Source organism: Phocoena sinus, chromosome 10, assembly GCF_008692025.1.
Source record: "Phocoena sinus isolate mPhoSin1 chromosome 10, mPhoSin1.pri, whole genome shotgun sequence".
NCBI lineage: Eukaryota > Metazoa > Chordata > Mammalia > Artiodactyla > Phocoenidae > Phocoena > Phocoena sinus.
In genome coordinates, this window is record NC_045772.1 from 15,032,747 (window position 1) to 15,047,472 (window position 14,726).

The 14,726-nt window shown below is 46.5% G+C and overlaps 1 protein-coding gene across 1 annotated transcript in view; it reads right to left on the reverse strand.

The window, feature by feature from the left end:
* The window catches only part of BTBD11 (BTB domain containing 11), a 301,676-nt gene that overhangs the window by 22,500 nt on the left and 264,450 nt on the right, over positions 1-14,726 (reverse strand). Inside the window, 8 exon segments of the mRNA XM_032647116.1 lie at positions 1,220-1,325; positions 10,333-10,511; positions 11,953-12,173; positions 12,846-12,859; positions 12,861-12,898; positions 12,901-12,981; positions 13,099-13,123; positions 13,125-13,193. Coding sequence (XP_032503007.1) covers positions 1,220-1,325; positions 10,333-10,511; positions 11,953-12,173; positions 12,846-12,859; positions 12,861-12,898; positions 12,901-12,981; positions 13,099-13,123; positions 13,125-13,193 — 733 coding nt within the window.

Sequence of the window (14,726 nt, forward strand, 5' to 3'; positions counted from 1 at the left end):
ATCTTTATAATTTGTTGCCCTGATAATATTTTAATTAACACCTGCTTTCTACAAGGTACGAACTACTAGCAGTTTTAGTACATTCTGGTTTGCCTACATGAATGGGCATAAAGAAAACCAGACAATTTGGATTCAACTGCTAAGTTTTTCATTTTAGCATAAAAGTTGTATCATTTAAATTAACAGGTTATTCATGACAGGAACAAAAATACTTTAAAACAGTTTCATGAATTTAGCCTTTTCATTAATTTAAACTAGCTCACCTGTTTCAAAAGTAGGGGTTTTGCTAAAGGGTAGAATTTTTCAGATGCTTCCATTTCTCCAAAGTTCCCTGGTCTTTCCAGGAAGAGGAAACAGGAAGTAGGAAAGTCCCCAACCTTCATGGCGAAGGGAGTCCTTTATCTTTAATATTTTATAACCCCCAGGCAGTGAGAGGCCCTCACAACAGAAGGTTCATGCTTCAGGATTCAAGGCAGCTGGGTGTTTGCCTTCTTGCCAGGCTGATCAACCAGGTTGCAAGCAGACTCAGGATCTTCCGAATGAAATCAGTGCCTGATGGAAAGGTTTATTCTGGAAAACCCCAGAAGCCGGACTGGAGAACGATGGAATTGTGGCTTTGGGGGGACCTGGGTTCAAGCTCCAGTTCCACCTGAACTGATGCTGCAGCCTCTGAGAGCCTCTCTTTCTTCAGCTTTGACCAGGAGGACACTGTGTCTCCTGTGGTGGCCCAGGGATTGCTTGACAGAGAGTAGGTGAGGGGCTTTGCTGTGGCCAGCTCAATGCCAGGGTCAAAGAAGGGTGAAAAGTATTGTCACTGTCCCCAGCTTGTTCCATCTCAGGGAGGAGGGACTTCTTAGAGGGGAGGCTGGGGGAGAGCAGCCATGCATGCACAGCTCAGCCTTCTCTGGGACTTTACCTGGCTGCTGGAAGTGCGTGGGCTCAGAAGGTCTTGGGCAGCCCGTCACTGTCGGTGACTTGCAGTAGAAAGGCACTCAACGGAGGGATGAGATTTGGGCGAGTTCCCTTGTCCACACCCCCAAGGTATGTTCTCCAAACAGTTTAATCGCATAACAAAGGTAACATCCGATCTCCACCTACCTCACTCCAGTCTCCACCTCGTTTGCCCTCCAACACTCCCACCTTCTTTTATGGCATTTGCTTGCTCCCTGCCCTCAAATCACAAAGCAACAGCGCAGGGCAGGACCCGGGAAGCACTTACCCAGGCGCGAGGTCTGTTTCCGTTTGATCTCTGTGAGCTTGGGGATGGGGTAGGGCCCGTAGCAGTGAGTGAAGATGACACACAGCTGCTGGCTGATCACTTCGTTCTGTGCAAAGGAAAGAACAGCTCACACTGCTGGGGGCTGTGCACTCATCCAAGCTGTGCTGTAACAATGGGTTCCTCCCCCCAGGCGAGAGGAGCCCACAGACTTACTGCAGATTCTCAGAGAAATTCCCCCGACATCACACGTTCACTTTGCCCCCTCAGGCCCTGGATTCGCTTGCTCTGTTTGTCCACTATTTCTAGCAGGTTCATTGGTGGAAGTTTAATTTGTAATTAAATCCTTTCTTGCTCCAATCATTTCTTTACTATCCATTAGAAAACAAGTTTTGTAACTCACAGGATGGAAAATAAGTTTTTCACCCTAAACACACCTTTATTAATACTCCAAAATTCTGGCAGCAGGTAATTATCCCGAAAATCACAGCAGGAAGCCCTTTGGGTCCTGTTCTCGTGCTCTCCATGACCAAGATACAAATGCTCCTGATTCGGCTTTCTTCTGAATTTGATTCTGGTGCTGAAGCATTTCCAGATCCAGGAGTGCTCAGCATGTAGGCCCTGACCTGGGAGGCCTGGGCTGGGAGAGGTAGGTCTGGCCAGGCTCATGTACATGGCAGCCGGTTAGCAGTTGTTATTGGCGTGCCGCTGGGGCCCTGGAATTCAGGTTTCTCACGGAAAATGCTGGGTATGTGTGCTCGTGGGGTGAACTTGGGTCCTCGGGACTCGGAACTGTGCGGTTACACAGAACTAGACAGGAATGAAGCCAAGTTCCTAACACCAGGGTTATCAGAGACTCCCCTGAGATGGATTCCTGTGGATTTTGGGGCTGACATCCTTCCTCTCCTCCTCTAACCCCTCACTCCTCTCCTAAAAAGATACTGAAACACTTTCTCTTCTTCACAAAGGAGTGCTAGGATTGATCCCAAAGGTCCTTTTCAGGTGGCTTAGGCGGGGGTTCTACACAGTGGTAAAAACCTGGACAAGGGGGCCAGATGGGACTGGGTCCCAGTCCTGGTTCCTCACCCACTAGCTCTGTGACCTTAGGGAAGTGACTCAGCCTCTCTGGGTTTTGGTATTCTCTTCTAAAGTGGATCAAAACTACCTGCTTGGTGAGGTTGCTATGAGAGCTAAAAAGGATAACACATCCCAATATACCGCTGAACCAAAGGAAAGTGCTGAGATTTGACCATTTTTAACCTCCCAAACAGCAATTTCCCATAATTCAGACGAATGCCTATTTTTCTAGACCCTAAAATGTCATAAAATTAATGGCAGCTTTTAGGAAGAGGAAAAAGAAACTCACCACATTAAACACACACACCCATTTTTAAGATCCATTTAACTTGAGAAATGCTGGAAGGTGGAAAAAGCTGTGTCTCAGAATCAAGAAAATGAGGAATTACTGTTACTATCTGGGGACACTGGCAGGGAGTTCTCTGCCGCAGTCCACTGTCAACAGCGACTGACTCTTCCCTACAGAGGCCCCTCCCTTGCGGGATGCACTGACCTGTGAGCAGTGAGCTGCTCTGCGCTGCCACACCCCTGGGAAAGGTGGAGGTGGGAAGGGTCCCCACCTCCAGAGGATTCTGCGAGGTCAGCATGTAGCCCCACTGGAGTTGTGTACAAGATGAAACTGAACACACAATGAACTCAAGTGCTTTTAAATAGTCATCCATGTGTTTTGATATGTACCTTTTATTCATGTCAAGTGAGGAAGGTTTTCAATTTATGGTAGTAATACAATGTTTCCTTTCTAACTACATTTAATGGAAGGCAAATTGATTTAAAGAAAAATATCAGTGGAAATACCCTTGAGGAATGAAAGGGAAATCAGACATTATCAGATGAAGGAAAACTCAAAGAATTTGTCACCAGGAGACCTACCCTAAAAGAATAGCTGAAGAAAGTTCTCTAAACAGAAAGGATAGAGGAAGGAATCTTGGGACATCAGGAAGAAAGAACAAAAATATGGATAAACATAATAGGTTTTCTTTCTTCTCTTGAGTTTCCTAATTATGTTTGATGGTTGATGCAAAAATTATAAGTGTCTGATGTGGTTCTAAATATGTAGATGAAATATTTAAAGACAATTATGTCATAAATGGGGGAGGTAAAGGGACATAAAGGGAAGTAATGTTTCTGTACTTTACTTGAACTGGTAAAATGAAGACACCAGTAGTCTATGATGTTATACACACACACACACACACACACACACACACACTATAATACTGCAAGCAACCACTAGAAAAACTATACAAAGGCATACAATCAAAAACACTACAGACATATAAAAATGGAATTTAAATAGTGTTCAAGTAACTCCACAAGAAGGCATAAAAAGAAAAGAGAAAAAAGACAGAGAGACCAAACAGAAAACCCAAAATAAGATGGCAGGCTTAAGCCCTAAAGTAGCAATAACTGAGTAAAACATAAATGGTCTCAATGTACCAATTAAAAAACAGAGATTGACAGAGTGGATGAAAAGCCCAACTATGTGCTTTTTACAAGAAAGTCACTTCAAATCTAATAAAACAGGCAAAGGTGACAGTAAAGGATGGACAAAATATATCACATGAACATTAATCAAAGGAAAGCAGGAGTGGCTCTATAAATATTAGATAAAGTAGATGTCAGAGCAAAGAAAATTAGCAGAAGCAGAGAGGGGCATTATATAATGATAAAAGGGTTAATTCACCAAGAAGATACTGCAGTCCTAAATGTGTATGCACCAAACAACAGATCTGCAAAATATGTGAATCAAAAACTGACAGAACCAAAAGAAGAAATAGACAAACCCACAATTACTGTTTGGTTCTTTCTCAACGGATAGAATAACTAGACAGAAAATCTGTAGGCTATGGAAGAACTCAACAATACCATCAACCAACAGGGTCTTATCGACAGTTATGGAAACACTCCACTCAACAGTGGCAGAAAACAGTCTTTCTTTTTTTTGGCCACATTGCATGGCTTGTGGGATTTAGTTCCCAGACCAGGGATCGAACCCAGGTTCCCGGCAGTGAAAGCACTGAGTCCTAACCACTGGACCACCAGGGAATTTCTGAAACATTCTTTCTATTGCCCATGAAACCAAGATAGACCATATCCTGGGCCTAAAACCAACCTCAAAATTTTAAAAGGATTGAAATAATACAGACTGTGTTCTCTGACCACAATGGAATCAACCTAGAAATCAATAACAGAAAGATAACAGGAAAATCTCCGACTACTTGGAAACTAAACAACACATTTCTAAATAATTCATAAGTCAAAAAGGAAGTCCCAAGGGAAATAAAAAACACACTGAACTGAATGAAAATGAGAATAAAAGGTATCAAATTTTGTGGTACACAGCCAGAGTAGTGCTGAGAAAGATAGGCATATATAAGAGGAAAAGTCTCAAATTAATATTCTAAGCTTCTACCTAAAGAACCTGGAAAAAGAAAAACAAAATAAGAACAAAAAAGAAAAACAAAATAAGCCCAAAGCAAGCAAATAATAAAGATAAGAGCAGCAATCAATGAAACTTAAAAAAGAAGAGTAGTAGGGAGAGAAGACACAAATTAACAAAATCAAGAATGAAACAGGGGCTATCACTACAGACTCTGTAGACATCAGAAGGGTAATAAGGGAATGTGATGAGCAACTCTACACACATACATTTGACAACGTAGATGAAATGGACCAATTCCCTGAAAAACACAAAGTACCCCACCTCAATATTAAGTAGATAATTTGAATAGCTCTGTAACTATTAAAGAAATTGAATTTATAATGTAAAAAACTTCCCTTAAAGAAATCTCCAAGACCAGATTGAAAAGGAAGAAATGAAACCATCTCTACTTGCAGATTACATGATTATCTAAGTAGAAAAATCCCAATACATCTGCAAAAAACTCCTAGAACTAATAAATGAGTTCAGCAAGGTCACAGGATACGAGATAAACATACAAAAATCAATTGCATTTCCATATGCTAGCAATGAACACATGGACAAAAAATTAAAAATATAACACCATTTACAATTGTTAAAAAAAGAGAAATAGTTATGTGTAAGTCTAATAAAACATGTCCAGGGGCTTCCCTGGTGGCGCAGTGGTTGAGAGTCCGTCTGCCAATGCAGGGGACGTGCGTTCGTGCCCCGGTCCGGGAGGATCCCACATGCCGTGGAGCGGCTGGGCCCGTGAGCCATGGCCGCTGGGCCTGCGGGTCCGGAGCCTGTGCTCCGCAACGGCAGAGGCCACAACAGTGAGAGGCCCACGTACAGCAAAAAAAAAAAAAAAAGAAAAAAACACGTCCAGGACTTGTACCCTGAAAACTCACAATATTGATGAAAGAAATCAAAGAAGATCTAAAGACACCAAGAGACTAACATGTTCATGGATTGAAAGACTTAACATAGAAAAGATGTCAATTCTCCCTAAACTGATATAGAGGTTTAACACAATTCCTATCAGTCTCAGCAAGATTTCTGTTGTTGTTCATATAGCAAATTTGTTCCAAAATTTATATGGAAAGGCAAAGAACTAACATAGCTAAATTCATTTTGTGAAAGAAGAATAAAATGGAAGGAACAAATTTACCCAATTTCAAGATTTATTTTATAGCTATAGTAATTAAGACTGTGTGGTAATGGTGGAGGGACAGACACATAGATCAATGAACAGAATGGAAAACCCAGAAACAGACCCACACAAATACGCCCAACTGACTTGACAAAGTTGCAACAGTAATTTGATGAAAGAGAGATAGTCTTTTCAACAAATGGTGCTGGAGCAATTGAACGTCCACTGGCAAAACAAAAACAAAAACAAAACAACTTTGCTCTGAGTCCCGCAGTTCATACAAAAATTAACTCAAAATGAAAATGAATCACAGACTTCAGCGTAAAACAGAAAACTATAAAAATTCTAGGAAAAAAATGCAGGAGGAAATCTTCATGATTTAGGGCTAGGCAGAGCATTCTAATGCTTGTCATCAAAAGCATAAGCTCCATAAAAGGAAAAACTTAAATTGGACTTCCTCGAAATGGAAGCTCTGTGAAAGACCCTGTTAAGAGGATAAGAAGACAAGCTGCAGAGTGGGAGAAAGTATTTGCAAACCATGTATCTGACAAAAGACTATTTTCTAGAATTTACAAAGAACTCTCAAAATTCAACAGTGAAAAACCAAACAATTTAATTAGAACACGGGCAAAAGACACAAAGAGACATTTCACTGAAGAGGATATACAGATGGCAAATAAACACATGAAAATATGTTCAACATCATTAGCCATTTAGGGAAATGCAAATTAAAACCACAATGAGATACCACTTATACATCTACCAGAATGGCTAATATAAAAAATAGCGATAGCATCAAACAGGGAGGATGTAGAGAAACTTCATTACCCATACTTTGCTGGTGGGAATATAAAATGGTGCAGCCACTCTCAAAACCAGTTTAGCAGTTTCTTTAAAAACTAAACATGCAACTTCCATACAATCCAGCAGTTGCACTCCTGAGCATTTATCCCAGGGAAATGAAGACTTATATTCATATCAAAAACCTGTGCAGGAATGTTTACACAGCTTTATTTGTAATAGCTCAGAACTGGAAACAACTCAGATGTCCTTCAGTGGTGAGTGGTTAATAAACTGTGATCTGTCCATACCACAGAGTACTAGTCAGCAATAGAAAGAATCAAACTATCAACACGTGCAATGACCTGGAAGAATCTTCAGAGAATTATGCTGAGTGAGAAAATCCAATCCTAAAAAGTTACATACTGTATGATTCCATTTAAATCACATTCTTGAAATGACAAAATTAGAGAAATGGAGACCGGATTAGTGGTTACTGGGGCATAAGGAGGGAATGAGGGCAGAAGAGATATGGGTGTGGCTGTAAAAGGGCAACATGAGGGATCCTTATGGTGATGGGAGTTTTCTGCATGTCTACTGTATCATGTCAATATCTTGGTTGTGATATTTAACTGTCACTTTGCAAGATATTGCCAATGGGGGAAATGAAGTATCTCTCTGTATGTTTTCCTACAACTGCATGTGACTCTACAATTGTCTCAAAATAAAAAGTTTAATTTACAAAACTCAATTTTAAAACAGTGGGGAAAACCCCTAAAAACGTGTATAAACCACAAGGAAAAAAAAAAACCAAAACACATAGCTCATGTCTCACCCTGGACATGAGCTATGTGTTTTGTTTTTTTTTTCTCTCCATGTGAACTGAATAGAACAACGCTGGAGGCTTTAGCCTCCAGCGTTGTTCTATTCAGTTCACATGGAGAGAGACCCCAAATGTCCACCATGTTCTGAGAAAGGCTCCGTGCCATTTGATTTCATCTCCTACACTTTCTCCTGTGTCCCACTTCTTCCTGCTGCCCCAGCACATCAAGCACGTTCCCACCTGGAGCCTGAGCTCCTGCAGTTCCCCCACTTGGAATGCTTTCCCTTCAGACCTCTGCGTGGCTGGAAGCTTTTCCTCACTTAGGTGGTTGTTCACGTGCTACCAGAGACTACATCGTTGTCCAAGTTCATTTTTTTCATAGTATTTATCATGCTCTCACTCTCTTTTGCTGACGTATTTCCTTGCGTACTATGTGTCTGCCCCTCCCCTGGCCACAGTAAGTTCCATAAAGAAGGTAAAGAAGGTCCTGTCACCCCTGTAGCCTAGGAGGCACTCATGACTACAGAATGAATAAATGCCCAGAGGAGTTATGTGTGGGAGAAACGGGCCAGGAGCTCTCTTTAAATAGATGTATTTTAAAAAAATGACTGTATTGTTCTACTCCTGGGGAACTCTAGAGACACTGAACCCTTTTAAAGATAAAATTTATAACTGGGGGCAAAAAAGCACATCTGCAACTAGATTTCAAGTAACGTATGACCGAGCACGAGTCACGGATGCGGAGAAGGCATCGCCTCACTTTACAGGATGGCTGTATCTCTGTGAGTTGACCATAAAGTGGATTTATTTATAGGAATTCTATATTCTTACCCACTACTCTGATAGAACCAGGTATTTGTGCCCACAGAACAGCAGACATGATTTGAACAGGAATCCGTTAGTGGAGGGAGAAGGGACAATGCTAGCTAGTTGTGTGATGCATGGCTACTCCTTTCCTCCAATAGGACACTTTCTGAAGGCAGAGCTTTGCAGCACTTTCTCACCTCTCTGAACTTCTCTGCCACCGTCTCTCTCCAGACATCTTTTGACCCCAGGAACATCACCATGTTTGGGGACTGCTTTACTTGCCCCGGCAGCCAAGGGAAATTGATCACCTCTTTGTCCCCTGTGGTCACTGTACATGGTGGTGTAATACCACATCTCACCAGTAGGGGTTACCATTGACCACCCCCCCCCACCCCCGATAAGGGCAAACTTGACTCTTGAAAGCACCCTCTTCCCCCAGACTTGCCCCCCCTCCTGACCACGCGCTGCTCCTGCCCCATCCCTGGCTCGCCCCACCCTCCAAGATCAGTACAGCTGACAGGGAGCAGGCTCTAGTCCACATCTGCCAAAGGCCCCTGGCTTCTTCCAGGCCTCCAGCTGCTACTTTCAGAGGCTATTGGCTGCCCTTTCCGGGTGGTGGCTGAGTGGGGTATAAGGGGCCTGCTGGCGTGCTAGCAATGTTCCATTTCTCAGTCTGGGTGCTGACCACACAGGTAAGTTTATCTTGTGAAAATTCATTAGGATCTATAGTTACGATCTGGGTACTTTTCTGATGTATCTCATTCTTCAAAGTGAAGTTTACTTTAAAAAATCCATAGATTAGCTTCCCTCAATACATAGGGTGCCTTAGTAATTTCTGGAACTCCCACTACAGCCCGTAGAAGAGAAAAAAACAAAACCAAACCAAAAACCAATTAGAACACCAAGACCCTGGGAACAGACCTAGCAATGATTTTTCTCTAAGGTGGTTTCTTAGGTAGTTTCAGGCCTTATTTATTTATTTTTCAAGTTGCGGGGTGAGGGGCAGGGAGAGTTTGGTTTTGAAATACTTCCAGCAGGTTTTGCTCTTTGTGGAATCACTGAGGCTCATTACCCGAGGGCCGGCACACCTCCTCCCATTTTGGGTCTCAGTGGGGCCTGACATCAAGCACAAATCCGGCCCCCAGAGGCTGAGACTCTGGTGCTAATGAGAATACCTAATGGGACCCGCTCTGGACCCCAGGCCAGGTGCTCCAAGGCTCAGGGAGCAGCTGGGTGTGTTGCTGCTGCTGCTTTGCTGTGGGGCCATCCCTGCCACCTGGAGAAGGCTGCTCCCCCTCTCCACTCGTGACAGCTTGTTGGCCAAGCCTGGCAGGGGAACCCACGCTGCCCTTTTGGTTCAGAGGCCTGCCTACTTCCCTGATACTTCACAGGCTCCAGCTATCTTAGGACCCCTGGGTCCTGCAAAGCCTGTTGTGAAGGGGTTGCGGCATTTCCCTGTTGCTGGGAACATAGTGCCAGCAGGGATTCAGAGGCCCTTGAGGAAGGCGTGAGCCTCAAGCGCTAGGCTCATGCGATCCTCAGACCTGAAAAGCCTTCTCAGGGCCTGGCTTTCCAGGGACCTTGGCAGGGTCTGCATCCTGTCGACCTAGAGAGCTACACCCATTTCTCTCTTCCTGCTGGATTCCTAATGTCCATCCCGGCCTGCCCTGGTCTCAGCGCCTCAGTGACCCCTTCCCTGAGCATCTCACACCCCTCAGAGCCTGTGCCACCCAATTTAACATTGTTTCACAAACCACCTCAGATGTCCTTGGGGCCCATGGGTGGGCTTTAGCTCCCCAGCTTTCATGCAAATTCCCCAGGCTGGAAGGTATCTTTTACTTTGTCCCACGTGCCCAAGTGCCTTGGGACATAACAGGTGTTCAGTAAAGCGGCTGCCCCATGAAAGGCTCTACAAATAGCTGTAACCAGCTGGGGTACATTTGTGCCAGTGCTGTGACTGCAGGCAGCCCACCCCCCCCCACCACGTGGGACAGGGTCAGGCTCAGGGAGCACGGAGATCAGAGCCCCCAGCCTTTCTCTCTGCCCACAAGCACAACGGCATTAAGCCCTCGTACCTTGCTGGCTTTCAAGATCTCGAACATGAGGGGCAGGCCCTGGGTGACGAGCTCCTCCGTGTACTCTTCCTCCTGAATGGTCTTAAACTCCTTCAACAGGCACTGAATGAGAGGCCGGCGGTGCTGCTGGAAGGCGATCCGCAAAGACTCCAGCCAGGTGTGCAGGGTCCACGGGACACCTGGAAAGGGGGCAGGTGGGGGTGGGGGAGGGGAGGGGAGGGCAGAAAACAACCAGAGGAGAAGATGTGTTTTTATCTGGAAGCTGGCCTTTCCGGGGGACATTACCACATCATGAGACCAAGAGCCTGCCTTTCAATGAATAGACCCAGTGTTGCTTTTTCTCCCCGCCAAAGACCCGCAGAAGTTGAAATTAAAGGTAGTAATTCGATTCCCTTCACTATGGGTGTTTAGTTCTGCATGCTACTCATGTTATCAGGGGCTGCATTTTACAAGGTATAATCCTGTGTAGAATATTGGCATTATAACGTACACTCTTTATGCAGATTCCATCCTTCTGAGTTCTGACTTCCTTTGTCTCCATCCCCTCTACATCCCTGCCCAGAGCTTAGAGGTGGTGAAACCTCACCATCCCTGCTCTGGTCAGGGCAGGTATTTCCATCTGAATGTGAAGACACAGGAGGAATCTGCTGCCGATCCCATGTGCAAAACAACATTTCCATCTGCAGGCACTTCATCGGGTCTTTCTCCCTTGATAGAAGCCTCTCCAGCAGCTGATGGCTGTGATTTGCTTCTCCCCCCCTCACTGTGAGACTGAGGCACTCGCTACTGTTTATAACAAGCACACGGTTCAGGGGTCTCGAGCTTCAGAATCAAGCGTCACAGGCTCCCAGGGCGATGGCATAAACATCCGCCACACTAAACGGCCACCCTCCAAGAGAGACCAGTTTCCAGAACAGCACCGGGGGCCCCTCCTTGGGGCCTCAGCCTACCCTGAGCTGCCGCAGCCTGTGTTTACAGCCCGTGCTCCATCCTGCTGTTTCTGGGCCGGGGCTAGTGCCATTGGAGGGGTGAAGGCCAGGCCAGCCTGTTCCCCAGACGCACGGAGGAGATGGCTCCGGCATGGCTCTCTCAAGGGAGAGCCACCCCTAACTTTTCCCGAAGGCGGCTTTGCCCCTGCAGTGGGTGCAGCCTTGCTAGGGAAGAGATGCCCTCATCCTAGCTGGTGCCGGCGGCCGCTTCATGGAGTTGGGGGCTCTCAGGCAGTGATTCCCCAACCACTGGGAACCACCTGGGATGATTGTTAAATATAAAGATTTCCAGCCTTTATCCATCCAGACCCTTGAAAGCAGAGCCTCTGGGTGTAGGGCCTGGCAATCTGTATTCAGACAAGCTCCCCAGGTGATTCAAATGTCTAACTCAGGGTCCAGAGTTTGGGAATCGTGGAAAGGTGACCTGAGGATGGGACTCTGGGGCTGGAAGGATGCTGCTGTCTATGGGGATGGTGTGGGAACTTAGCCTGGAAGTGCTCCAACCAGCAAATGAGAAGTTCCCTGGGCTGCGTGGGGTGTGTGTGTGTGTGTGTGTGTGTGTGTGCGCGTACGTGTGACCTGGAGCTGGGCAAAGGCTCTGTGCCCAGCCTTGGGGGGTCCCCGGACTGACCTATGCTCCTGATATCAATTGTGACATCCACGTAGCCATGCTCAGCGCTGTGATACATGGCCTCCCTCAGGGCTCTGAGTTTGGCCTTGCTGTTGCGGCTGGCACACAGCGGGGGCGGGGCTGTCTCTGCCAGGTCTGTCCCCTCGGCCAGAATCTCCTCCAGGGACAGGATATCACTCTTCTCCTTCTCTGGCTGAGCGAGCAGTTTGCGGAACACATTCCTGTCAATCATAAACCCAGAGATGAAGACACTCAGAGATGGAAGGGCTGTGCCAGGGCAGGGACTAGGCAGGGGAAGTGGGGAGACCTCTCACTTGGGACAAGGGAAGGACGGGACCAATTCTGGGGTGGCGGTTTCAGAGGCCTGACCACAGGTGCTACGTTTGGTGGATGGAAGAGATGGTGGGGCAGGTCTGGCTGTGTTTCCTTGAGGACAACTTGGAGCTAAGTGCTTTCCCCAAATATCTAGAAGGTTCTAGAACCGTCTGCCTGCAGTTTCCACCCCCCCCAATAGTGAATTTGCTTCACTTGGGGTTACGTGTAGTAAAATCTGATGGGGTAAATCCTGAAGGAAATGTAGATAGGAAGTAACCAAACATGAGAGGTTTGACAATTCTTTAAAATGGATTCTTCTCACTTCGCGACAGGTGATAGGATGAGTGCTGACCAACCCTGGCAAAGAGTGACGTCTCTGTGATAGGAAAGCCGGTTGGGAGAGGACCAGACAAGCCAGTCTGAGTGGACGTATGCTGCATGAAGCTGGCTGCCCAGGCCTGGTCTGCCCCTGGGTCCCACATCCAGAGATACAGTGGGTCTGGGGTAGGCTTGGGAATCTACATTTTTAACAAGCACCACTTGGGACCCTCGTGGGCTTTGGGTCCATCCTAGCCTACCTGTGTCCGTGGGCCTGCGGCCTGGCTGAAAGAGTTCATATCACCCTGGGGGTGGTAGAAATTCCATTCCTGTACATGGTTCCTATCAGAGGGTCCGCACCACGCTCCAACAGCAAACTAACCAGCTCAAAATTTCCTGCAAGCCCAGAGAAGGGGGTTTTATAAGAGAATCAAGCAAACACACAGTCACAGACACATCAAGGGGCCAGCGCGCTGGAGCCCCTTGACCGGCGTGAGCATCGGCAACCCTTACCTACGGCGGCTGCGAGCTGGAGGGCGTGGTTCTGAATAGTTCTCCTCGCCGTGCTCCACAGAGCCCTCCACCTTGGCCCCAGCGTCCAGGAGGAGCTGCGGAGGAAGAGTGGCCATTGAGATGTTTAAAGGACATGCATGTGAGGAGACGTCAGGAAAGGGTGGTGGAAATCAGTATGACGTCAGTGTTCCTAGCCCTCCCTCTGGGTCTGTGAGCCTGTGCACGGGGGAGGGGCAATTGCACCTCAGGAAAAAACCGAGAGCCTCTCGTATCTTCTAGAGCCTCAGATCACTCAAATTGTGGTCCACGGACAGTAGCATCGGCATCCCCTGGGAGCTTGTTTGAAAATGCTGGCTCCGAGGCTCCACCCCAGAAACCGAATGGTGGGAATCGCACTTCAGCAAGTTCTCCAACTGATTTATATGCACAATTAGAAGTTTCTAGAAGCACTGAGCTAGAAGCTCGTGGCACCAGAGTGCTGGAGGACTTCCTTTCGGGGTTGGTGACACAAAGCCTCGGAGAGGTATTAGTGGGGTCTCTTAGAGCCATAGCAAGTACAAGAGTTCTGAAGAACTCTTCGGGGACCACCAGGGCCAACCAGGACAAGAATCGCTTCTAGAACATCCTGGAGGGCTCTGAGGACAGCTCAGCAGATGCTGAGTTTTCTGGCCAGCAAGATCAGTGAGTAAAGTTGGCAGAGTGAGCTTCCAAGAGCGCTGTTGAATATGATTCCATTCTGTGCAACTCTGAGAGATCCGGCTTCCTAAAAACAGAGAGATGCTGTCCATGCTGGATCTCACAGTGAACGTGCTGTCAGCACTGCTGATGTAAAATGAGGGGGAAACATCTGTCTTACCTGTTCAGGGCTACCTGAGGGCACAGCCAGGAAGGCGCTGCCTACCTGGCATTCCATGATGTGTGCACCTGCTGCAGAGAGGTGACCTGGCTTCTGTTTGGCTTTGCTTGGCTACCCACTGCTCCTATTCCTGATTTAAAGGCTGGGTATACCACCGCATGTTAAGGGATGGCATTGGTGTCCACTAGGCCACCCTCTGACCCCTCCTTTCTTAGATCCCTCCACTAGGAGTGGGCTGGTCATGACATTCTACAGGCAGAAGCCAGCTCTCGGTGTGACATGTCACACACTCAACCTCCTGAAACATGACTTCGGATCTGTCTTAAGGATTCCCACGACCTAGGAAACAACGAAGGATTCCTGTGGCACTCCAACATTGCCGAGGGGTCCCTAGCACACTATTTTCTGCTCTGCATAATTCTAAGAGGCTTGGACCACATAAAAGGAGGTGAGTTCCCGATGTACCCAAAGCTCAGCATTTATTAGGGGGTCAGATGTGGTCAGGGACCTGGATGCTGATCTCTTTTTTCCAATGAAGTAAAGTTTTAAGATCTAGAATAAACCGAGCTCAAGATCTAGAATATACTAGATGGCTATTCATTGAACACCAACTCTACAACAGCCAGAGAAGGTGCAAGCAAAACACACTTATGTGCCCAAAGGACCTCAGATGAGGACATACTCGGGGAGCTGTTTCAGAAGACACATGTGAAGACCCTACTCTAGACCTCTTGGATGGGATTCTCCATAAGTGGGATCCAAGCAAGTATCT